This window comes from Macaca nemestrina, chromosome 7 (assembly GCF_043159975.1).
Source record: "Macaca nemestrina isolate mMacNem1 chromosome 7, mMacNem.hap1, whole genome shotgun sequence".
NCBI classification, from domain to species: Eukaryota; Metazoa; Chordata; class Mammalia; order Primates; family Cercopithecidae; genus Macaca; species Macaca nemestrina.
The window spans coordinates 157,368,978-157,396,050 of NC_092131.1; the positions used below are offsets into that span (position 1 = coordinate 157,368,978).

At 40.2% G+C, this 27,073-nt stretch overlaps 1 protein-coding gene across 2 annotated transcripts in view; it reads left to right on the forward strand.

The window, feature by feature from the left end:
• Positions 1–27,073, forward strand: part of LOC105493128 (SPG11 vesicle trafficking associated, spatacsin) — a 104,211-nt gene that overhangs the window by 20,323 nt on the left and 56,815 nt on the right. For both annotated transcript variants that reach the window (XM_071066928.1, XM_071066929.1), the window contains exons 8-15: positions 10,023–10,155; positions 14,217–14,372; positions 14,760–14,939; positions 17,435–17,607; positions 21,162–21,233; positions 21,605–21,732; positions 22,014–22,189; positions 23,588–23,801. In XM_071066928.1, the coding sequence (XP_070923029.1) occupies positions 10,023–10,155; positions 14,217–14,372; positions 14,760–14,939; positions 17,435–17,607; positions 21,162–21,233; positions 21,605–21,732; positions 22,014–22,189; positions 23,588–23,801 (1,232 nt within the window). The remainder of the gene's footprint in view (positions 1–10,022; positions 10,156–14,216; positions 14,373–14,759; positions 14,940–17,434; positions 17,608–21,161; positions 21,234–21,604; positions 21,733–22,013; positions 22,190–23,587; positions 23,802–27,073) is intronic.

A 27,073-nucleotide genomic window follows, 5' to 3' on the forward strand; every position in this document is an offset into this window, starting at 1 on the left:
ACCAGGATTTTAATTCAGACAGCGCCCCTCCCTTTACACAGTGCACATGTCTCTGTGTGAATTTAATTAGTGTTGCATTGTATATACAACATTGCTTTGGCCCTGGTCTCCTCCCACATAAAAATGAATGAGTCATATATATTTTAAGTGATAACAGTAATAAAACAAATATTCTTGTATCCACCGTCAAGGCAAGAAATAGAATAAATTGAATGTATAATACCCTGCCCTGATCCTATTCCCTTACCTTGTCTAGCCTCAGAATTAACCACTCTTCTGAAATTTTACTTATTTTTTAATGAGACAGGGTGTTGCTCTGTCACCCAGGCTGGAGTGCAGTGGTGTGATCATAGTTCACTATAATCTTGAATTCCTGGCTCAGGTGATCCTCTTGCCTCAGCCTCCCAAGTAGCTGGGACTACAGGTGCATACAGCTGCACCCAGCTAATTTTTATTATTTATTTATTTATTTTTGTAGAAGTGGAATCTTGCTTTGTTTCCCAGGTGAGTGTCGAATTCTTGGCTTCAAGCAATCTTCCTGCTTTGGTCTCTTAAAGCACTGGGATTACAGGCGTAAGCCACCATGCCCAGCCATTCTGAAATTTTTAACCATTCTTATGATTTTCTTTTTTTTTCCATATAAATATATCCCCAAATAATCCTATTTAGTTGTAGCTAATGTTGAATTTTGCATAAAATGGAACTACTTTGTATGTGTGTGTATATATGTGTGTATATATATTATATTTTACATATATATAGTTTTTTTTCTTTTCTTTTCTTTTTTTTTTTTGAGACGGAGTCTTACTCTGTCACCCAGGCTGGAGTGCAGTGGAACTATCTCAGCTCACTGCACCCTCCGCTTCCTGGGTTGAAGCGGTTCTCCTGCCTCAGCCTCCTGAGTAGCTGGGATTACAGACACGTGCCACTACACCTGGCAAGTTTTTGTATTTTTAGTAGATACGGGGTTTCGCCATGTTTGCCAGGCTGGTCTCGAACTCCTGACCTCAGGTGATCCTCCTGCCTTAGCCTCCCAAAGTGCTGGGATTACAGGCATGAGCCACCATGCCTGGCACTGTATATATATATTTTTAGACTCAACGTGATTTTTTTGATTCATCCATGTTTAATGTATATAACTATAGTTCATTCAGTTTTACCCCTGTATAGTATCCCACTGTATAATATGTCTTTATCCAGCTTTCTGTTGTTTCCTCTTTTTTTTTTTTTTTTTTTTTTTTTTTTGCTGTTACAAGTGGTGTTGCTGTAAAGTTTCTCATGTATTTGCTACAGCACATTTGCAAGGGTGTCTCTAGGGTGAAAGCAGAATTGCTGGGTCATATGGCATGCACATCTTTAATTTTATTGATAATACTCTAGTTTTCCAAAATTGTTTTATCAGTTTATGCTCTCACCAGCAGTTTATATGAGTTCTCAATGTTGCATTTTCTTGATGTTCTTGCCAGCACTTGATTTATAACATTTTTTCCAGTGTGATGATATGATGGATTTTCATTTGCATTTCCCTGATTAAGGTTTAGTGTATGTGTGTGTGTGTAAGATATTTGGATTTTTTTCTTTCATAAGTAACTGTTCAAGTTTTTTGCCTATTTTTCTTTTGGGGTATTATTCTTTTTCTTATTGGTTTGTAGTGTTGGATATTCTCTAGATACCAATTCTTTGTTGTTTGTGTGGTGGATGTATTCTAGTCTGTGGCTTGTCTTTTTAATTAATCCATGGATTCTTTAATATAGTTCTTAATTTTAATGGAATTTAATCAGTCTTTTCCTTTATGACTAATACTATTTGTGACATCTATCCTTAAATTATATAGTTTTTATGTTTTTTCCTAAAAGTTTTTAAATTATGAATTTTTTTTAATGCAGTGGAGAGATCTCAGCTCACAGCAATCTCTGCCTCCCAGGTTCTGCCTCAGCCTTCCAAGTAGCTAGGATTACAGGCACCTACCACTACACCCAGCTATAAATTATGATTTTCATATTCAAGTTCTTTATCCATTTAAAACTTATACATGATATGGAGTATTTTAATTTTTTCCCATACTGATAACCATTTGTCTCAGCACTTTTTTGAAAAGTCCTGGCTGGGAGCAGTGGCTCACGCCTGTAATCCCAGCACTTAGGGAGGCTGAGGCGGGCAGATCACAAAGTCAAGAGACCAAGGCCATCCTGGCCAACATGGTGAAACCCCGTCTCTACTAAAAAATACAAAAATTAGCTGGGCATGGTGGTACGCACCTGTAGTCCCAGCTACTTGGGAGGATGAGGCAGGAGAATCGCTTGAACCCAGGAGGCGGAGGTTGCAGTGAGCCAAGATCACACCACTGCACTCCAGCCTGATGACAGAATGAGACTCCGCCTCAAAAAAAAAAAAAGTCTTGTCTTTTACCACTGATGCCTTGAGTGTCATATATTAAGTTTCCACATATGCATGAGTTTGTTTTTGACCTCTCTATTCTGTTCATAGGTCTTTCCTTAGGCCAATTCCATCTTGCCTTTATTATCTAGGATTTTAATTAGGGCAAATTCCCTTATTCTTCAGGGGTGACTTTACTGTTGTCTGTTCCTTAATCTTTAATTTTTAGGATTAGCTTGTCAAGTTTCATGAAAAATTGTTAGGATTTATATTAGAATTACATTAAATCTATATATCAAGTTGGGAAGAAATGGAATCTTTAGGATATTTAATCTTCATATCCATAGTCTCGTCATTTTTGGGGGGGGTGGGTCTTCATTAATGTCTTTCAATAAAACATTACAGTTTTTCCAATTTTTCCATTAAAAGCTTGGCATCTTTTCCTTTATTTGTGTTGTGTGTGTTGTGTATATATTTAAATACTATATTTATTGTTTATTCTATGTGTTTTTTTTTTTTTTTTTTGAAATGGAGTCTCGCTCTCTCATCCAGGCTGGAGTGCAGTGGTGTGATCTTGGCTCACTGCAACCTCCGCCTCCCGGGTTCAAGCGATTCTCCTGCCTCAGCCTCCCAAGTAGATGCAACTACAGGCACGTGCCACCGCGCCTGGCTAATTTTTTGTATTTTTAGTAGAGATGGGGTTTCACTGTGTTAGCCAGGCTGGTCTCGATCTCTTGACCTCATGATCTGCCCGCCTCGGCCTCACAAAGTGCTGGGATTACAGGTGTAAGCCACTGTGCCCGACCCTAAGTGGTATTTTTTAAATTACATTTTGTTAATTGACAGTATAAGGAAATATAATTAATTTTTATGTATTGATTTTTATATCCAGCAAATTTGTTAAATTAATCCTAATAATTTATCTGTTAGATTTTATTGCGTTTTCTATATAGTTAATAATGCATATAACATCAGAATAATATAGTTTTCTTTCACCTTTTCAAATCCTTGTATGTACTTTTTAACACTTTTTTTTGAGACCAAGTCTCACTCTGTCACCTAGGATGGAGTGCAGTGGCACAGTCCTGGCTCACTGCAGCCTCTGCCTCCCAGGTACAAGGGATACTCCCATGTCAGCCTCTGAGTAGCTGAGACTACAGTTGCACACCACCACACCCAGCTAATTTTTTTATTTTTTGTAGAGACGGGGTTTTGCAATGTGCCCCAGGCTGGTCTTAAATTCCTGGCTCAAGCAATCCTCCCTCCTCAGCCTTCAAAAATGCTGGGATTACGGGCGTGAACCACCATGCCTAGCCACCACCTTTTTTCTTAATTAGGGTACTAGAATCTCTAGTATAACATTATCCAGAAGTAATCTTTGCCTTATTCCTGAGTAGAGCACACATGCGCTCTCTCTCTCTCTCTCTCTCTCTCTCTCTCTCTCTCTGTCTCTCCATCTGTGTGTGTGTGTGTGTGTTTTAAGATACCCTTTATAAGGTTAAGTTCTCTTATGTTCCCTGCTATGAGGTTTTATCATGAATGGGTATTGGATTTTTATCGACTGTTTATTCTGTATCTATTGAGATAATCATATGAATAATCTCCTTTAATTTGTTACTGTAATGAACCACATTAATACATTTTTATTTTTGTATTGTGAAATACAATGTGTAAAAACATACGCAGAATACAGTTTAACAAATAATAATAGTTACTATTGTAATTATTATTATTTTTGGAGACAGTCTCACTGTCACCCAGGCTGGAGTACAGTGGTGCAATCTCAGCTCACTGAAACCTCCGCAGCCTAGGTTCAAGCATTTCTCCTGCCTCAGCCTCCTTAGTAGCTGGGATTACAGGCATGCACCACCACACCCAACTGATTTTTGTATTTTTAGTCGAGGAGGGGTTTCGCCATGTCTACCAGCCTCGTCTTGACCTCCAGACTTCAGGTGATCCGCCTTCCTCGGCCTCCCAAAGTGCTGGGATTACAGGCATGAGCCACTGCCCCGGCTAACAAATATCAAGCAAAAACTCTTATAACCACCATCCAGGTCAAGAAATAAAACATCACAAGCATTCTAGGAGCTCCTTTGTGCCATCTACTAGTTTAGAAATTAAATATTCACTTTCTGTTCCTTTAGAAGCTATCCTAGGAAATATAATGTACATACTTAAATTATCAGATCTAAAGTTTGTTTTTTTGTTTTGTGTGTGGTTTTTTTGTTTTTTGGTTTGTTTTATTTTGTTTTTTTGAGATGGAGTCTTACTCTGTCGCCCAGGCTGAAGTGCAGTGGCATGATCTTGGCTCACTGTAGCCTCCGCCTCCTGGGTTCAAGTGATTCTTGTGCCCCAGCCTCACGAATAGCTAGGATTACAGGTGCCTGCCCCCATGTCCAGCTAATTTTTTGTGTTTTTAGTAGAGACATTTCACCATGTTGGGCAGGCTGCTCTTGAACTCCTGACCTCAAGTGATCCACCACCCCTCGACCTCTCAAAGTGTTGGGATTACAGTCATGAGCCACCACGCCCAGCTCAGATCTACAGTTAATAACTAATTGTTTTGAATAGCACAGGTCCGTTGAATGCTTTAACTTCATTTACTCTTAGCCTATTCATGTTATTGTTGTGGGTTTTTTTTAACCACATTAGATATTATTATGTATTTAGGTTCATTTTTCACCATTTATTTTGCTTTTTAAACTTTTTGCTGAAAATGAAGACACAGACACATACATATCCTAGGCCTAGGATCATCGATATCACTGTCTTCCACCTCTCTACATCTTGTCCCACAAGACAATCTTCAGAGGCAGTAACATGCATGGAGCTATCGTCTCATATGCCTTTTTCTGGAATACCGTGAAGGACTTACCTGGGGCTGTTTTATAGCTAGCTTAAAAAAGAAATAAGTAGGAGTACATTAAACAAAAGTATAGTATAGCAAATAATAGGCTGTCGGAATTTTCAGCTCTATGATAATCTTATGGGAACCACTGTTGTAAATTTAGCCAGTTGTTGAGTGAAATATTGTTATGTGGCACATGACTACTCAGTTTTAATAAAAGTTCCATGTGCTTGAAAATTGAAAATGTATTTTCCAGCCCAGTCACAGTGGCTCACACCTGTAATCCTAGCACTTTGGGAGGCCGAGATGCGCAGATCACTTGAGTTCAGGAATTCGAGACCAGCCTGGCCAACATGCAAAAACCCCATCTCTACTAAAAATACAAAAAAATTAGCCAGATATGGTGGCTCACACCTGTAATCCCAGCTACTTGAGAGGCTGAGGTAGGAGAATCGTTTGAACCCAGGAGGTGGAGGTTGCACTGAGTGAGATTGCGGCACTGCACTCCAGCATGGGCAACAGAGCGAGATCCTGTCTCCAAAGAAAAAAAGGAAAACAAAATGTATTTTCCACTGCACTGCAGTCTGGGCAACAGAGTGAGATCCTGTCTCCAAAGAAAAAAAGCAAAACAAAATGTATTTTCCATGTGTCACATTGGTCTTTCAATCAGAAGTAGTTAGATAGTTGACACTTTGCTCAGTCCTTCTTAACCACTATGAGACTTTGTTACATTGTGGATAATTTCTTCATAATCTCCCAGTGCTCTAATTCTTTCTTCACCCGTGTGTAATCTGCTATTAAATACATCTGTTTCTAATTTAAATTTTTATTTTTGGAATTACTATTTGGTCATTGTTTTTATATGTGTGATTTTGAAATTTTTTTTTTTTTTTTTTTTTTTGGAGACGGAGTCTCGCTCTGTAGCCCAGGCTGGAGTGCAGTGGCCGGATCTCAGCTCACTGCAAGCTCCGCCTCCCGGGTTCATGCCATTCTCCGGCCTCAGCCTCCCGAGTAGCTGGGACTACAGGCGCCCGCCACCTCGCCCGGCTAGTTTTTTGTATTTCTTAGTAGAGACGGGGTTTCACCGTGTTATCCAGGATGGTCTCGATCTCCTGACCTCGTGATCCGCCCGTCTCGGCCTCCCAAAGTGCTGGGATTACAGGCTTGAGCCACCGCGCCCGGCCAGAAAATTTTTAAATCTACAGAAAAACTTCGAAAATTAGTAAAATGAACATTAAGTTAAATTTCACCTAGATTAACCAACTATTAACATTTTACCACATTTGTGTCTTTTTTTTTTTTTTTTTTTTTTTTTTTGAGATGGAGTCTTGCTCTGTCGCCCACCCTGGAGTGCAATGACGCGATCTCCGCTCACTGCAACGCCCGCCTCCTGGGTTCAAGCGATTCTCCTCCCTTAGCCTCCAGAGTAGCTGGGATTACAGGTGTGCACCACCAGGCCTGGCTAATTTCTGTATTTTTAGTAGAGATGGGGTTTTACCATGTTAGCCAGGCTGGTCTCAAACTCCTAACCTCAAGTGACCTGCCCACCTCCCAAACCACGTTTGTTTTTTTGTTTTTTTTGAGACAGTGCCTCACTCTGTTGCCCAGGCTGTAGTGCAGTGGCGCGATCTCGGCTCACTGCAAGCTCTGCCTCCTGGGTTCACGCCATTCTCCTGCCTCAGCCTCCTGAGTAGCTGGGATTACAGGCACCCACCACCATGCCCAGCTAATTTTTTGTATTTTTGAGTAGAGACAGGGTTTCACCATGTTAGCCAGGATGAAACCACATTTGTTTTAATTGTACCTTTTTTTTTTCTTTTTTGCTTAACCATTTTGAAATTGCAAACTTTATAATCCTTCACTCTAAGTACTTTAGTATGTATATCATAAGAACAAGAATATTATATTCATTGATAATTTAGTTTTTACTCCCATCACTCAGAACAAAGGTATAGTTTGTTTATAGTCTCCCTCTGGGGCCAGTAATTTTTCTAGTTTATCTTTTTTTGGTGGGTGTCACCTCACATGGACCCTAGGTTTGTCCTGTCTTTTCTTCCTCCAACATAACTCCCCCCAATTCTCTCACCTCCCTTGGTATATTAACACCTAGAACTTTGGCCCATTGGCTCTCAAAATCTGGTTTCTGGACCAGCAGCTCACCATGACCTGTGGATTAGAAATGCAAATTGTCAGGGCCCTCCCAATATCTATTGAATTAGAAAGTCTAGGGGCAGGGCTTTGCAATCCACAACTTGAGAAATTCTCCAGGTGATTCTTATGTACAACGCTTTATGCTAAGGGTGGCAAATTTTTCTTTTTCTTTTTCTTTTTCTTTTTCTTTTTTTTTTTTTTTTAGATGAGTCTTGCTCCGTCACTCAGGCTGGAGTGCAATGGTGCAATCTTGGCTCACTGCAACCTCAACCTCCCGGGTTCAAGCAATTCTCCTGTCTCAGCATCCCGAGTAGCTGGGACTACAGGCGCACACCACCACACCTGGCTAATTTTTGTATTTTTAGTAAAGACAGGGTTTCACCATATTGGTCAGGCTAGTCTCGAACCCCTAACCTTAGGTGATCCACCCACTTCGGCCTCCCAAAGTGCTAGAATTACAGGAGTGAGCAGGAGTGAGCCACTGTGCCCGGCCTTTTTTTTTTTTTTTTTTTCTTTTTTCTATATATATATAGAAAAAAATATATATATATAGAAAATATATATATATTATATATATAGAAAAATGTATATATTTTATATATATAAAATATATTTTTATATATATAGAAAAAAATATATTTTTTTTTATATATATATATATATTTTTTTTGTCTGAGACAGGGTCACACAGGCTGGAGTACAGAGACGCAATCACAGCTCACTGCAGCTTCAACTTCCTGGGCTCAAGAGACCCTCCTGCCTCAACCTCCCCAGTAGTTAGGACTACAGGTGTGCGCCACCATACCCAGCTACTTTAAAATTTTTTTTTGTTTAATTTTTTTTTTTTTCTAAAACCTTTTTAGAAACAAGGTCTCACTATGTTGCCCTGGCTGGTCTCAAACTCCTGGGCTCAAGCAATCCTCTTGCCCCTGCCTCCCAAAGTGCTGGGATTACAGGCATGAGCCACGTGCCCCACCAACTTTGTAAAGGATCAGACAGTAAATATTTTAGGCTTCTCAGGCCACATGCTCTTTTTTGTTTTGTTTTTGTTTTTTGAGACAGCATCTTACTGTGCCGCCCAGGCTGGAGTGCAGTGGCATGATCTCAGCTGACCACAACCTCCACCTCCTGGGTTCCAGCAATTCTCCTGCCCCAGCTTTTGAATAGCTGAGATTACAGGTGCCTGCCACCATGCGTGGCTAATTTTTGTATTTTTAGCAGAAATGGGGTTTCACCATGTTGGCCAGGCTGGTCTTGAACTCCTGACCTCAGGTGATCCACCTGCCTCGGCCTCCCAAAGTGCTGGGATTACAGGCATGAGCCACCACACCTGGCCATCATACTTTGAAAAAAAAATACGTTTATTTTATTTTTGTTTATTAAAAATATGGAATGTGGCCGGGTGCAGTGGCTTACGCCTGTAATCCCAGCACTTTGGGAGATCTAGGCGGGAAGATCACCTGAGGTCAGGAGTTCGAGACCAGCCTGGCCAACATGGTGAAACCCCACCTCTATTAAAAATACAAAAATTAGCTGAGTGTAGTGGTTCAGACTTGTAATCACAGCTACCTGGGACTCTCAGGCAGGAGGATCACTTGAACCCGGGAGGCAGAGATTGCAGTGAGCCAAGATCGAACCACTGCACTCCAGCCTGGGTGACAGAGCAAGACTCTGTCTCAAAAAAGACAACGGAGAATCTGGCTGGGCGCAGTGGCTCATGCCTGTAATCCCAGCAATTTTGGAGGCTGAGTTGGGTGGATCACTCTAGGCCAGGAGTTCGAGACTAGCCTAGCCAAACACAGTGAAACCTGTCTCTATTAAAAATACAACAACAACAGCAGCAAATTAGCTGGGTGTGGTGGCGCATGCCTGTAATCCCAGCTACTCGGGAGGCTGAGGCACGAGAATCGCTGAAGCTGGGCAGGCAGAGGTTGCAGTAAGCTGAGATTATGCCACTGTACCTCAGCCTGGGTGACAAGAGTATGACTTTATATTGTACTGCCATAACATTTTAATTCAAATAGAATATAACTTAATTGTAAGGGTAATCCCTAATATTTAGTTTTGAATTGTTTTAAAATTATAAAATGGTAGAGCTGGAAAGGTTTTGTAGTCTAATAACCGCCTGTTTCTGTTGAAGCAGAAATTGGGCCAGACGCAGTGGCTCATACCTGTAATCCCAGCACTTTGGGAGGCCAAGGCAGGTAGATCGTTGGAGGTCAGGAGTTCGAGACCAACCTGGCCAACATGAGGAAACCCTGACTCTACTAAAAATACAAAAACTAGCCGGGCATGGTGGCGGGCACCTGTAATCTGAACTGCTTGGGAGGCCGGGGCAGGAGAATCTCTTGAACCCAGGAGATAAAGGTTGCAGTGAGCCAAGATCATGCCATTGCACTCCAGCCTGGGCAACAAGAGCAAAACTCTGACTCAAAAAAAAAAAAAGAAAAGAAAAGGTTAGAGAGTCTTGCCCCAGATTGCATAATCAGTCATTGTCAAAATCCTCACTGGAGCCCAGGTACTCATGCAGTCTTTTGCCCCCTGTAGTCTCACCACATTAAATTCTAAAGTTTGTTTAAAAATCTGAATCCTGATTTTGTTTGCTATTGTAATTTTTTTCTGATTTTTATTTTCCTCCTCATTTCAGGCCGGGATAGAAAATCGTCAGCTGGACACAGTAAATTTCTTTTTGAAGAGCAAAGAAAATCTTTTTAATCCATCCTCAAAATCTTCTGTATCTGATCAGTTTGATCACTTTTCATCCCATTTATATTTAAGAAGTAAGTGGAATAAAGATTTCTACATTCGTATTTATCATTTGATCTTCTTAATAACTTTCAAATTATGATCTTGTGGTTTCTGATGACTCATTTACTTGCCAAAACTTAGTCATGGGATTTTATATACTTTTTGGAAACTTTCTTCTTCCTTTTTTTTTTTTTTTTTTTTTGCATCACAGTCTCACTCTGTTGCCTAGGCTGGAGTGCAGTGGTATAATGACAGCTCACTGCAGCCTCACCTCTTGGGCTCAAGCAATCCTCCCACCTCGGCCTCCTGAGTAGCTGGGACTACAGGTGCATGCCACCACACTCAGCTATTTTTTGTAGAGAATGGGGTCTCACTGTGTTCCCCAGGCTGGTCTCAAACTCCTGGGCTCAAAACAATCCTCTGCCTCCCAAAGTGCTGGGATTACAGGTGTGAGCCACTATGCCTGGACAACTATGTGGAAATTTGGCAGTGTTATCTGATTCTATAAATGTCTTCATACTATATGGGCTATTTATTGCTCATATCTTGTACTATACTCTGTTTGTAGTATGCAAGGAAGAGACAATCTTTTAAATTCAAGACAGTTTTATACACGACAGAAAAACATTTATTTGGAAAATTGCCTGCCCTTGCAACCATCTGAGATGTGTATTGACAGTTGTGGATTAGGATATGTTGTAAGAATTTTTGGCGGGATGCAGTGGCTCGCCCTGTAATCCTAACACTTTGGGGGCAAGGTGGGAGGATCGCTTGAGTCCAGGAGTTTGAAACCAGTCTGGGGAACATAGCAAGACCCCATTCTACAAAAAAAGTTTAAAAATTAGTTGGGCATGATGGCACATCCTGTAGTCCCAACCACTTGCAAGGCTGAGGCAGAGGATTGCTTGAGTCTGTGGGGAGGTCTAGGCTGCAGTGATCTGTGATTGTGCCACTGCGCTCCAGCCTGATTGCAAAGTAAGACTGTCTCAAAAAAAAAAAAAAAAAAAAAAAAATTCACCCGGACCTTTCTGCTTTTTTGCCACACTACCAACACGTTTCAAGATTTTGGCTTTCATTTTTAACAAATAGGAAGCCTAACTTTTATTCTTGGACCAGGTAGCCATGCAAATTCTCTCCTTAGGACAACAGGATAATAAAGTATATTTTCCCCATGTTAAACAAAAATTATGGAGACCATTGTTTTGGTGTAAGCTGTACTAGGCCCCATCAGACCAGAACAGAAATCAAAATGAAGTCAACTATGCTAAAGTTCCATAGCATCAAAACTTAAAATAAGGTGGTCTTCTGACATTGGGAGAAATTAGGAGAGAGCCAATAATCCCAAACAGTCCAGTTTCAATCTTCAATCAGCGTGATAATGAAGTTCCCTCTGATATAATCCTTATGTAAAAGAAGTAACGTAGGCCAGGTGCAGTGGCTCATACCTGTAATCCCAGCACTTTCAGAGGCTGAAGCGGGAGGATCTCTTGAGCCCAGGAGTTTGAGACTGGCATGGGTAATATAGTGAAACCTTACCTCTACAAAAAATTTAAAAATTAGCCAGGCGTGGTAGTGTGCATGTGTGGTCTCAGCTACTCAGGAAAGGGAGGTAGGAGGATTGCTTGAACCTGGGAGGTTGAGGATGCAGTGAGCCATCATCATGCCATTGCACTCCCATCTGGACAACAGAGTGAGACTCTGTCTCAAAAAAAAAAAAAAAAGGCTGGGTGCAGTGGCTCATGCCTATAATCCCAACACTTCAGGAGGCCCAGGCGGGAGAATCACTTGAGACCAAGAGTTCATGACCAGCCTGAGCAACATAGTGAGACTCTGCCTCTATTTTTAATTGGGAAAAAAGCCTGAAGTAGCTTCATGTTAAATAATCAGTATTTTTTCTATTATTCTGTCTCTCTTTATCTTACAAAAAAAGTAGCTTTGAAACAACCAATATGCTTCTGCTCTCTTCAGCTCTTCTGTGTCCATAAAGCCAAACCCTCTGCTCAACTCACTAGAATACCTTTTCCATGTTATGAAATTAAGTGTTGCCACATTCTAGAATTGCAATAAAACCAATTGAGATCTTTAATCTGAATTTATTGTAATTTTTGTTCTTTGACACTCTGTAAATACGGTTTTATAGTCTGTTTTTTCCCACTTCATACTATAGACATCTTTCTTGTTAGTAATATATACTTACTAATTATGATGATACAGAATTTCATTGTATGGGCTGTACCATAATTTGCCAAGCCAAACTCCTGTTAGACATTTAGATTTATTCCAGTTCTTTGCTATTAGCAGTGTGTAAGAAATGCTGTATGTGTGTAATTTCACATATATATAATCATTTACTTATATTACTAGAATTTATTATTAAATTCTAGACCTGGAATTTCCAGGTTTAAGAGTATGCACAATTTATATTTTTAAACACCTTGATAAATTGTCCTTCAAAAGTTTTACCAATTTGTAGTCTACTTACATGGAGAAAATGACAACCTGCTCTTTTTCCACTGATGTAGTATTAGCTTTCACTGAGAAAATGAATTAGATGTTTTCTTTTTTTTCTCCCTAAATCTCATATATGGTGGAAAGATATTTTCTTTTAAAAACACATTCTCAGACTGGGTACAGTGGCTCACGCCTATGATCCCAGCACTTTGGGAGGCCGAGATGGGCGGATCACGAGGTCAGGAGTTCGAGACCAGCCTGATAACATGGTGAAACCCCATCTCTACTAAAAATATAAGAATTAGCCGGGTGTAGTGGTGCATGCATGTAATCCCAGCTACTCAGGAGGCTGAGGCAGAATCACTTGAAGCGAGGAGGTGGAGGTTGCAGTGAGCCGAGATCGCTCCATTGCACTCCAGCCTGGGGGACAAGAGTGAAACTCCGTCTCAAAAAAACAAAAACACACATTCTATTTTGTTTTGAGTGCAGAGTTTGGTCTCCTCTTTCTTGGATTGCCAGCTTTTCTAATGTTCTGATGTTTTAAAAACTGCTTGAATTTATAGAAAAAGGCCTGATTTTGGTGTTGAGCAGAGCTCCATCAGCAGTTGTAGAGTCATTATTCACTTCTGTTCTTCGGTGGTTAGTGGTTTCTCCTCATTCCACTCTCACCTGCACTGCTCAGCTCTAAAGGGTGGAGATGGGTCCGGAATGAGAAGCACTGGGAGTAGCCTTACCTGCTCTCCTAGGGGGAAAACCTGTTTCCCATAATTCTCGTACATCTCACAGATGTAATCCTAAAGTGGGGGGCAGTGCTGAGACAAACAGAAATCACTTAATTAGAGCCTTCAGCTGCAGATAAAACAACCAGGGGCCCACACTTCTTGCTTTCACTTGAATGTTTAGCACAGAATAGCTTTGCGATCAGACAGGCTTAAATTCACATTTTGGCCCTGCCACTTACTTTCTTTTTCTTTTTTCACGCTGTTGCCCAGGCTGCTTTAGTGCGGTTGTGCAATCTTCGCTCACTGCAACCTCCACCTCCCGGGTTCAAGCAATTCTCCTGCCTCAGCCTCCTGAGTAGCTGGGATTACAGGCGCCCACTAGCATGCCTGGCTAATTTTTGTATTTTTAGTAGAGGCGGGGTTTCACCATGTTAGCCAGGCTGGTCTCGAACTCCTGAGCTTAAGGGATCCGCTTGCCTTGGCCTGCCAAAGTGTTGGGATTACAGGCGTGAGCCACCGCGCCTGGCCCTGCCACTTACTTTCTAAATTAGCTCGGGCAAGTCTCTGAACCTCAGTTTTTTAAATCTATGTAAAAAGAATATAATACACACCTACCTCTTAAGTTGTTGAAAGGAATAAATGAGATAGCATTTATAAAACAACAAGTACAGTACTTAAGATGTAGGTGGTCAGCAAAAGGGTAGTTAGCAGTGATACCAGTAAATGATAACTATTAATAATTAGAATCATTAAATTTTGCAGGTAATAAGCCTGCATAAAAGTTTTGTGAGCTTTTTGAAAATAAGACATTGGTCCTTTTTTTATGTTTAAAAATATTGTAACATGATATTTTTTGATATGTTAATTTTATTGTGAGAATCCTGGTATTCTTCATGTTAATTTCTTTGGTTCTTTCTCAGATGTGGAAGAGCTGATGCCAGCATTGGATTTACTTTGCTCAGCAATTAGAGAAAGTTATTCTGAACCCCAAAGCAAACACTTTTCAGAACAATTGCTTAATCTTACACTGTCTTTCCTTAACAACCAAATAAAGGAGCTTTTTATTCACACTGAAGGTAAGAATAGCAGCTAGGAAGGGGGCAATTCTGTTCCTGTGTCAGAACAGATACAAGTGCTGCCATTGGGTGACACAGCATAAACAGGTGACACGCCATTTACTACATTTGGGTAAGGGTAGTGTGTAATTGAGTAAGTGAAATGGGTTTTGATACTGAGAAAGTTGGTAGAAAGACCCAGGACTAATCATGAAGAACAAGAAAAGGAAAGGGTTGTATTAAAATACAGAGCTACTTACTTGTAAACAGGAAAATCCTCACACATGTTGTTTGAAATTTAAAAATAGCAAGTTTGAATTTGGACTTTCTTTAGAATTCTTTATAATAGCTCATGGTTTGTATTTATACACCCACACATACAAATTGGCACATTGGTATTTTCCATAGAACTAGATGAACATCTGCAAAAAGGAGTGAACATTTTGACTAGCTACATTAATGAACTTCGAACCTTCATGATAAAGTTTCCTTGGAAGCTAACAGATGCTATAGATGAATATGATGTACATGAAAATGTCCCCAAAGTAAAGGAGAGCAATATATGGAAGAAACTCAGCTTTGAGGCAAGTATGAGTAAATATCACTTCTTTTATTTGCTAGATTCAGAAGATCTGAGAAAACAATAGAAAAAACAGAATTCAGACTTTATGCACTTGTGATTCAGAATGTTTGGCAAAGGTTTTAGGTTTTATTGGTTTTGAGATTTCTGATTATGACTTCAAATTCATGTCTACAAGCTCTGTTTATTTAATTCCTTTATTTAATTCCATATTATTTAATAATATGGGTAGGCTCCCTCTTAATGCTAGATCTGCCCACTTGGGTTCGGTAACAAACACCCAACTCTAAACCCATGTGAAGTGGCACTTCCTTAGCAATACTCCTTCATTGACTCAAGCCTGGCACTTTGGACTCATGCATTCTGCCTGACCTCTGGATAAATTGAATTGCTGCTGCTGATTAGATCTTTGGAAATTTTTATTTTATGACATTATTACTTAGAGGTATACTTAATTTTAGTCCTATCTGAAATTCTGTTTAAGACATTTTGCCAGTTAAATTTGTTTCCGTTTGCCTTTTTTTCCTCCACAGTAAAAGTTATAATAATACAACTAAAATTTACTACCATCTATATGACTTAGGGACTGGAAGAATTCCTTCATCCACTGGAGGGTATTGGTATTTTAAAAACAAATGCTAAAACAGCTTAACACAGATGATCATAATCAATAGGGAATTAAAGTGATAAGATTGAGATGCTTCTAGGTTGTTAAGATTGCTGTTCTTGGGGTGGAGGGATTAAAGTACCTGGTGTGACTGCATTTTCTGTATCTCTTATTCATTCTGTAACCTTAAAAAGGAAGAAATGATCCGGGCACAGTGGCTCATGCCTATAATCCCAGCACTTCAGGAGGCCGAGGCCGGCAGATCGCAAGGTCAGGAGTTTGAGACAAGCCTGACCAAATGGTGAAACACTGTCTCTACTAAAAATATAGAAAAATTAGCCAGGTGTGGTGGCGGACACCTGTAGTCCCAGCTACTCGGGAGGCTGAAGCAGGAGAATTGCTTGAACCTGGGAGGTGGAGGTTGCAGTGAGCCGAGATCGCACCACTGCACTTCAGCCCAGGCGACAGTGTGAGACTCTGTTTCAAAAAAAAAAAAAAAAAGAAATTACTGGCCAGGCGCGGTGGCTCACGCCTGTAATCCCAGCACTTTGGGAGGCTGAGCGAGGTGGATCACGAGGTCAGGAGATCGAGACCATTCTGGCTAACGCAGTGAAACCCCTTCTCTACTAAAAATACAAAAAATTGGCCAGGTGTAGTGGCGGGCACCTGTAGTCCCAGCTGCTCCAGAGGCTGAGGCAAGAGAATGGCGTGAACTTGGGAGGCAGAGCTTGCAGTGAGCTGAGATCGCGCCACTGCACTCCAGCCTGGGCGACAGAGCGAGACTCTGTCTCAAAAAAAAAAAAAAAGAAAAAAGAAAAAAAAGAAATTACTTTTCCTTCTACTTTTTTGTCTCCTTTTTCCTGTCTCCTTCACAGGTTTCTCTTCCTGTTTCCCTCAATGTTCTGCAAGGCTCTGTCTGTGGTCTACTCAGAATCACTGATTTTCAACTTTTGCCAGGGGAAGGTTATAGTTTACTTTGATAAAAATTGTAGACCCTGTCTTCAAAAACAGGCATGTGAATGTGTACACATAAATTTTGTACATGGCACAATGGGGTTTACAGATCTCTTTAAAGCCTTAGGTTAAGAAGGCCTCCTTTCTATTCTCTCTAGGGTTTAGATCTTCAGTTTAAGTATTTCTTTTCATGTGGATTATTGGTAGTAGCCTTCTAATGCCTTAATATCTCGAGCTTGAATCACTTTCAGTCCACTCTCTATATTGCTGCCTGGATATTTTTCTGTAAATATGTATCTGATTACATCACATCTTGCTTTTACAGTCTTTCAGTGGCTCCACGTAGTTTCAGGATAAAATCTAACTCAAATGCAAGGCTCTTCATGATGGATCCTCTGCTTTGCTTTTAAGTCTCATCTGCTGCTCTCTCCAGTTATATTGAGTAATTTGTAGTTCCCTGAAGGCTTGATGCAGTTTCTTTTCTTTGTCTCTCTGCATATGATACTCCCTCTTTTTGGAACACCTGTCCTCTTATCTCAATATATCTGTGGAACACTTACTGGTCTTTAAATTTTTTGTCTTATCAGTTACTAGTTACTTCTACTATCAAGCCTGTGCGGGAGGGCTACGGGGGCGGGTGGTCATCACTTTTATTTAGATGTTGCTCTTCTGGACCTTCCTCTCTAACACCCTGGGATACTTTTGTCACAGCACTTATCATACAGTACTATAATCAGTATGTCTTCCACTAGCTCCTGGAGTTGTAAGGTCTTAGTTTTACTCAATTTTATATCCCTTGAACCTAACTCCAAATCTAGTAATCGATTTTAAATAAAAGTTCCTTTGTTAGATGTTCAGTAAATGTATAAATCCCATGTTGATAATCATAATAAGGAAATGAAAAGGAACTTAAAAGGCAAACGTTTTTCTTTTCCTAGGAAGTTACTGCCAATGCCATTTTAAACAACAGAATACCAGAGGCACAGACTTTCTTCAGGATTGATAGTCATTCTGCTCAGAAACTTGAGGAGCTGATTGGCATAGGCCTAAATTTGGTCTTTGACAATTTAAAAAAGAACAATATAAAGGAAGCCTCTGAACTTTTGAAGAATATGGTGAGTGGTGTAATCCATAAAGTCTTAAAATGTATTTAATATAATTTCTAGTTACTATAAAGTTGGTTTGTATTCATAATTATTTCATAAACTAAGAAATTTATGTAGTGGATAATGACACTAAAAAATAATGACATTAATAACACTGAGAACAGCTGGGTGTGGTGGCTCATGTCTATAATCCCAGCACTTTGGGAGGTTGAGGCAGGAAGATCACTTGAGGCCAGGAATTCAAAACTGGCATAGGCAGCATAGCAAGACCCTGTCTCTACAAAAAATAAAAAAATAAAAAGGACATGGTGACTTGCACCTTGTCTTAGTCTGTCCTCATATTGCTATAAAGAACTACCTAAGCCGGGCATGGTGGCTCATGCCTGTAATCTCGGCACTTTGGGAGGATGAGGTAGGTGGATCACCTGAGGTCAGGAGTTTGAGACCAGCATGACCAACATGGCACAACCCCGTCTCTACTAAAACTACAAAAATTAGCCAGGTGTGGTGGCAGGAGCCTGTAATCCCAGCTACTAGGGAGGCTGAGGCAGGGAAAATTGCTTGAACCCAGCAGGCAGAGGTTGCAGGGAGCCAAGATGGTGCCACTGCATTCCAGCCTGGGCAACAGAGCAAGACTCCACCTCAAAAACTAAATAAATAATAATGAACTACCTGAGACTGGGTAATTTAGAAAGAAAAGAGGTTTAATTGGCCCACAGTTCCACAGGCTATACAGGAAGAATGGCTGGGGAGGCCTCAGGAAACTTGTAGTCATGGTGGAAGATGAAGGGGAAGCAGGCATGTCTTACATGGCAGGAGAAAGAAGAAGAGAGCAGTGGGAAGGTGCTACACACTTTTAAACAACTAGATATCATGAGAACTCACTCACTGTCACAAAAACAGCAAGGGGGAAGCCCACCCCCATGATCCAGTCACCTCCCACCAGGTCCCTTCTCCAACATTGGGGGTTACATTTCAACATGAGATTTGGGCACAGGCACAGATCCAAACCATATCACACCTGTAGTCCTAGCTACTCAGAAGGCTGAGGCAGAAGGATCTCCAGGAGTTCTAGGCTGTGGGGAACTACGATTGCACCTATAAATAGCTGGTAACAGAGCAAGACCGTGTCTCTAAATCTAAAAGGGAAATAACACTGAGAAATGTTTTGGTACTGAGAACTTTCTTTTTTTTTTTTTTTGTTTTTGTTTTTGAGACGGAGTTTCGCTCTTGTTGCCCAGGCTACAGTTCTATGGTGCGATCTCGGCCCACATAACCTCCACCTCCCAGGTTCAAATGATTCCCCTACCTCAGCCTCCCAAGTAGCTGGGATTACAGGCATGTGCCACCATGCCCAGCTAATTTTGTGTATTTTTAGTAGAGACAGGGTTTCTCCATGTTGGTTAGTCTGTGAGCCACCCACCCTGACCTCCCAAAATGCTGGGATTACAGGCGTGAGCCACCGTGCCTGGCCTGAGAACTTTTTTGAAGATATTTTTCCTCTAATTTTATTTAGGTATGAGTGACAGAAATTACATATATTTAAGGTATACAGTATGATGTTTTGATATGTATGTACATTGTGAAAAGATTACCACAAGTAAGCTAATTAATATATCACCTCACATAGTTATGTGTGTATATATGGTGAGAACACTTGAGATCTACTCTCAACAAATTTCGAGTATACAATGTATTATTATTAACTTTAGTTACTGTGCTGTACATAGGTCCCCAGAACTTACTTATCTTGTATCTCAAAGTTTGTACCTTTTGACCAATATCTACTCCTTTCCCCTACCCCACAGTCCCTGATAATATCATTCTACTCTCTATTACTGTGAGTTCAGCTTTTTCTTAGATTCCATATATAAGTAAGAGCATGAAGAATTTGTCTTTCTGTGTCTGGCTTATTTCATTTAACACAATATCCTCCAGGTTCAGCCATGTTGTTTACAATTGCAGGTTTTCCTCTCTCTCTCTCTCTTTTTTTTTTTTTTTTTTTTTTTTTGTAGAGACAGAGTCTCACTATGTTGTCCAGGCTGGTCTCGAACTTTTGGGCTCAAGCAATCCTCCTGCCTTGGTCTCCCAAAGTGCAGAGATTATAGGCGTAAACCAGCACAATTGGTCTTTCCTTCTTTTTTTTTTTTTTTTAAGGCCAAATAATATTCCTTTGTATATATACACCACATTTTCTTTATCCATTCATCTGTTGATAGACACTTAGGTTATTTCCATATCTCTTGAAGAGATTTTTAAATGGCATTTAAAAGTACTCTCTGAGCTGGGTGCAGTGGCTCACACCCGTAATCCCAGCACTTTTGGAGGCTGAGACAGGCAGATCACTTGAAGCAGGAGTTTGAGACCAGCCTGGCCAATGTGGTAAATGCTGTCTCTACTAAAAAAAACAAAAATTAGCCAGGTGGGTAATGCATGCCTGTAATCCCAGCTATTTGGGAGGCTGAGGCATGAAAATCATTTGAACCCATGAGGCAGAGATTGCAGTGAGCTGAGATCACGCCACTGCATTCCATCCAGCCTAGGTGATGGAGCAAGACCCTGTCTCAAAAAAAAAAAAAAGAAAAGAAAAGAAAAGAAAAATACTCTGTTAGACCTGGCACTTTGATTAGGAGGAGATAGTGTTTCTCATAGAAGACTTCACACATGTTGAAGCATGCATAAGAGCTCATTATTTGTTGGAGGACATTCTGTATTGTTCATGTGACCCCTTACATCTCCACTTGAACTTTCTAGTAAATTATGCCTTTGCTGGACTTTTTGCTCTATGGTTTTACTTCACATGAGAAGGGGAAGTCCTAGAAGTAAGGCTTTTAGGCTAAGCTGAGATCTAGCCCTAATCTGCATGGTTGGGGTCTTGCCCATGGTAGCTTTCAGGAGGTGCAGAGGAGTGGAACTATGTAAGAGGGATGTTGTTTGCATTGATCATTGTTTCCACTTGAATCAACATACCAGATTGCTGTCATTTTGGTCCTGTTGTAACCTAGCATTGCCTTAAATTGTTCTGTGTGCTGCCTTTGCTCTGACAAAATGCTTAAGGACTTTAGGGATAGGCAATAAATACATATAATAAATGTAGGAGGGCCAGGCAGGGTGGCTCACGCCTGTTATCCTAGCACCTTGGGATGCTGAGGCAGGAGGATCACTTGAGCCCAGGAGTTCAAGACCAGTCTGGGCAACATGAAGAAATCCCATCTCTACAAAAAATACAAAAATTAGCCAGGCATGGTGGCGCACACCTGTAGCCCCAGCTACTTGGGAGGCTGAGTCGGTAGGATCACTTTGAGCCTGGGGGTCGAGGCTGCAGTGATCTGTGATCACACCACTGTACTCCAGCCTGGGCAGCACAGTGAGACTGTCTCAAAAAGAAAAAAAAAATTAGGAAAATGAATGTTTGAAAAAGCAGAAAGGTCTTTGGAAAGCTATGGAATTCTAACAAGATAGATGTTTATAATAGGGTGTTTCTGTATCTAACACATTTTTTTATGTTCAAAATAGTTCCATTACAAAATGTAACTTTTTTTGGTTTTCTATGTTTATTTTAGGGGTTTGATGTAAAAGGCCAATTGCTCAAGATATGCTTCTACACAACTGATAAACATATACGTGACTTTTTGGTAGGTAAAGGTGAGACTATGTAGTATACATTTTCTAGAAAGCCTGCGTGAAAAACTTGGACGAAAACCTTGGAAGAAAAACTTTAAGTAATTTTAATGTTCAACTAATATCTAATAAGTAAAAGTGTGACAACCCCTTCATCTTTTTTTTCCCCTTCATCTTTCTTAAGTGACTATTTTACATTTGTGGCAAAAGAAAATTTGTGTTTAATATACATTGACTCAACTGTTCAAAATATAATTCTTGAATGGCATATCATCTCATTACTTTTTTTCTAATCTTTAATTCTCAGCACTATCTTCTTTGATAATCTCATGACATTTTTTGCAAATGTGCTTGATTTTTGTAAAGTCACTGCTTTTTATTCAAGGTTGAAATTTTAAAAGAAAAAAATTATTTTTCTGAAAAAGAGAAAAGAACTATAGACTTCGTGCATCAAGTTGAGAAGCTTTATTTGGGACATTTCCAAGAAAATATGCAAATCCAGTCATTTCCCAGGTAGTCTCATTAGTCTCCTTTTGATAATATTAGAATACTGTAGATAGTATTTAGTTTATAATTGTTAGTGAGCGCAAGTTTCTTATGTGGAACTGAGCCTGCATTCTCCATGGAGATAAAACTTGTATCAGACAGAAGGGACTCAAGAGTTTTCTGTCATTTTAATATTTGCATAATCAGAATTATGTGTTCTCCAAAAGAGTAGATGTTCTTGAGCAGATAAAAAAGGAATGATGTCTTTTTCTCCAAAATTAAAAAACAATTTATATCACTGTTTTTAGGTATTGGATAAAGGAACAAGATTTTTTCAAGCACAAATCCGTTTTGGACTCATTCCTGAAATATGATTGTAAAGATGAATTTAACAAACAGGACCATAGAATTGTGTTAAATTGGGCTCTGTGGTGGGATCAACTAACACAGGAATCCATCATTCTCCCCAGGATAAGTCCAGAAGGCAAGTGTGAGAGAGCCTGAAATATGAACATACTGAATGAGGATTAAATTGGGTATTGGTATTTGAATATTTTGATGTGTCTCAATTTTAGAATTCCTTTTGGGAAATAATATTCAGGTTTTTTAAAATGCAAATCATTGCATTAAGACCTCTTTCTTATCCCAGAGTTTCTGGGAGGGATTTATAATGTGCTAATAAAAGGAAAAAAAAAAAAATAGTTAATTGAGATTTCAAGGTTGAGTTTTCATTCCAGCTTCAAAGTGACAATCTTTGTTTTTGCAAATAGTCTGAGTTTCTTGTGTAAACTGGGGATCTGTGCCATGATATAGGGTATCTGGGGCATAACTGTGGTAAACGGTAGCAATTCAGAGAGTAAAATTCTGGCTTACTATTATAGCTGAAGTTTTTGTTTATTATTTTTAATTCATTTTTTTCTTTTCATCCTTACCCTTCTGAAATAAAGTTTTTATTTATATTAAGGGAAAGAGAAGGGAAAAAGAGGGTTGAACAGGTAAGTGAAATGTACAGCTAATACGTAAGTTTCATTTTAACCACCATAGTAATTAGAAGCTACATCTAGCTGTTTGGCTGTAATACTGATTTTAAAATGAACAGCGCGGCCAGGCACGATGGCTCACACCTGTAATCCCAGCACTTTGGGAAGCCGAGATGAGAAGATTGCTTGAGGCCAGGAGTTCAAGACCAGCCTAGCAACATAGTGAGACCCCCATCTCTACAGAATATATATTTTTTAAATTACCTGGGCAGCCAGGCGTGGTGGCTAACGCCTATAATGCCAGCACTTTGGGAGGCTGAGGCAGGTGAATCACCTAAGGTCAGGAGTTCAAGACCAGCTTGGCCAACATTGTGAAACCCTGCTTCTACTAAAAATACAACAATTAGCTGGGTGTGGTGGTGCATGCCTGTAATCCCAGCTACTTGGGAGGCTGAGGCAGGAGAATCACTTGAACCTGAGAGGCGGAGGTTGCAGTGAACCGAGATCTTATCACTGCACCCCAGCCTGGGCAACAGAGCGAGACTCTGTCTCGGAAAAAAAAAAAAAAGAAAAAATTTACCTAGTCATGATGGCACATTCCTGCAGTCCGTGCTACTTGGGCAGTTGAAGTAGGAGTACCGCTTGAGCCCAGGAGGTCGAGGCTGCCGTGAGTGCACCACTGTACTCCAGCCTGGGCAACACAGCGAGACCCTATCTCAAAAAAAAAAAAAGAAAATAGTAAAAGAAACAGAGGATTTTATATAAAATAATAAAAGAAACTGAATAATTAACATTGTATAAATAGCTATGTCCAGATTGTTACATTTGCTCAGTAATTTAGTGTTGAGTTACATGTCAATAAACATAATTATGTTTTAAAATGTGTTTTGTTCTTCATGTAGAATACAAATCATATTCCCCTGAAGCCCTCTGGAGATACCTCACAGCTCGCCATGATTGGTTAAACATTATCTTATGGATTGGAGAATTTCAAACCCAGCATGGTTATACTTCATTTCAGCAGAACAAATGGCCCCTTCTGACTATTGATGTTATTAACCAGAATACTTCCTGTAACAACTACATGAGGAATGAAATTTTAGATAAGCTGGCCAGGTATTGTAACTGTTGAACTAATCCCCAGTGGGAAGAGTACAAGGGAAGAGCAAGAAAAAATAATGGTGTAGCATTTTCCTTTGAAAATGCCAAAAATCCAATGCAGTGCTGTTTCATATTACTATAAAATTTAAAGGGTATCATCTTACAGTGAAGTTTTAAAGTCATATTCATATGGCCAGGCGCGATGGCTCATGCCTGTAATCCCAGCAATTTGGGAGACCAAGGCGGGCAGATCACCTGAGGTTAGGAGTTCAAGACAAGTCTGGCCAAAACCCTGTCTCTACAAAAATACAAAAATTAGCCAGGCATAATGCCAGGTAATCTCAACTACTTGGGAGGCTGAGGTTGCAGTGAGCCGAGATCGCGCCATTGCACTCCAGCCTGGGCGACAGAGCGAGACTCCATCTCAAAAAAAAAGAACACAGGCATTTTACGTCATGTGGGTAGTAAATAAGCTCTTAAGTTCTAGTTGCAGGCTCCTCCCAAAACATTTTATGCACTTTGGTATAGAAATGTTCAGTTTTCAGTAGGGCTATAAGGAACAAGTGACAAGAGCTGAGAAGGGGATATCTTAGTATCCTGTCTCCTGTGCTTCGTATTGCTATGTGTGTGCTGTGCATGTTCTTGAAGTAAGAGAACTGCTGAATTAAGAAATTGTGAGGGGGAGTAGCTCTTGAAGTGATATGAAGATTTTAAACATCAATTCATTTAGAAAAACCTGTTAAATTGAACCATATGAACTTGCCATTTCTGTGGGTCACAAATGGCTGAATATCAGCAATTTCATATGGCTCCATTTAATCTATCTTTCTAACCTGTTGAAATAGTATAAAGAAAGCTAATAACGTGTGTTAAGTTTCTTAAACATTTTTATGTATTATTTTCTATTTATACTTACTGCGGTATACTTGCAGCTGTATTTTCCTCCCCAACTTAAAGATATGGAGAGTCAGATCCAGGGATGTTAAGTGCTTTGCACAAGCCAGTTAGTTACAGATTTAAATCCCTTAGCCCCTGATTTTCTTTCTTTCTTTTTTTTTTTTTTTAGTAGAAACAAGGTTTCACCATGTTAGCCAGGATGGTCTCCATCTCCTGACCTCGTGATCCGCCCACCTCCGCCTCCCAAAGTGCTGGGATTACAGGCGTGAGCCACTGTGCCCAGCCAGTCCCTGATTTTCTATTCATTCTTCTCTCCATTGCACTAAATGCTCTTATTTACTACTAGTAAATATTATAGAACTTGTCAGCTTACCTAATATTTTGCTTAGCATTTGGTTTTTAAATTAATGTATATATGGTTTTAGAATTATGAAATTAGTAAATTAATGAACTCTATGCCACCAGATTAAAGAAGAAAAATCATACCACCCTATTAGATACAGAAAAGCATTTGATAAAAATTCAGCCTATTTACTATCGAAACTATTGGCAAACTAAGCATAGATACAAACTCCCTTAACTTAACTGGTTTTTTTTGAGATGGAGTCTTGCTGTGTCGCCCAAACTGGAGTGCAGTGGCATGATCCTGGCTCACTGCAAGCTCTGCCTCCCGGGTTCATGCCATTGTCATGCCTTAGCCTCCTGAGTAGCTGGGACTACAGGCGCCCACCACCACGCCTGGCTAATTTCTTTTTATATTTTTTGTAGAGACAGGGTTTCACCGTGTTAGCCAGGATGGTCTCAATTTCCTGACCTTGTGATTCGCCTGTCTTGGCCTCCCAAAGTGCTAGGATTACAGGCGTGAGCCACCGCGCCCAGCGTTTTTTGTTTTTTTGTTTTTTTGTTTTTTTTTTTTATTTTTATTTTTTTATTTTTTTTTTTTTGAGACGGAGTCTCACTCTGTCACCCAAGATGGAGTGCAGTGGCACTGTCTCGGTGTCTCGGCTCACTGCAAGCTCCACCTCCCAGGTTCACCTCATTCTCCTGCCTCAGCCTCCTCAGTAGCTGGGACTACAGGCACCTGCCACCACACCTAGCTAATTTTTTTTTTTTTTTTTTTTTTTTTGTATTTTTAGTAGAGACGAGGTTTCACCGTGTTAGCCAGGTTGGTCTTGATCTCCTGACCTCGTGATCCACCTGCCTCAGCCTCCCAAAGTGCTGGGATTACAGGCGTGAGCCATCGCGCCTGGCCTAAACTCCCTTAACTGAAAAGGGGTATCTAGAAAAATCCTTTTAGCCAACATCATACTTACTAGTGAAACACTGTGAGCATTCTCTTTAGATTTGGAGAAAGACAAGCCTGCTACCAAGTTGATCTTTAAATATAGTGCAATCTCAGTAAAAATCCCAGCCGTTTTTTTTTTTTTTTTTTGTATGTGTGTGTGGATTATGACATGCTGATTGTAAATATTTATATAGAAATTAGAGGGTCTGCTGGGCGTGGTGGCTCACACCTGTAATCCCAGCACTTTGGGAGGCTGAGGCAGGCAGATAACTTGAGGTCAGGATTTGAGACCAGCATGAACAACATAATGAAACCTCGTCTCTACTGAAAATACAAAAATTAGCTGGGCATGGTGGCACTTGCTTGTAATCCCAGCTACTCGGAAGGCTGAGGCAGGAGGATCACTTGAACTCAGAAGGTGGGGGTTGCAGTGAGCCAAGATCAAGCCACTGAACTCCATCCAGCCTGGGAGACAGAGTGAGACTCCATCTCAAAAAAAACAACAACAAAAATAAATTAGAGGGTCAAGAAGAGCCCTGAAAAGGAACTTGCCCTGCCAGATATCAAAACTTATTCTAAAGCTGTAGCAGTTAAGATAGTGAGAGTATTGGTGCTGGGGTAGAGATCAGAAGTGTGAGCATAGAAACAGACCTATACCTGTATGATCATTTTACATATGACAGAGGAGGTCCTGCACAAGAGTGGGGAAAGAACCATCTTTTTGATAATGGGGCTGGAATAACTGAATAGCTATATGGGGAAAAAATATAATTAGATTCCCCTCCCTACCGTATATTGTACATTAAATCAGTTCTGGGTAGATGTTAACACCTAAATGTCAAATGTGAAAGTATAAAATTTGGAAAATGCTATAAGAGAATACCTTCACAACCTTGGGAGTAGTAGGATATATGCTTTCTAAAAGGCCTAAAGGGGCAAAGATCTGTCACTGAGACCAAGAGAGCTGCCTGACAGGAGTTGTGATCCTTAGTGTAGGGTGTCAGCCAAGCTGTAGTCACCCAGCACAGAGAGAGCCAGGGTATTTCCTCTTATCTCCTGATGGAGCCCTCCCATTGGGTGAACTAAAACAGAAGTCTGAGGACAC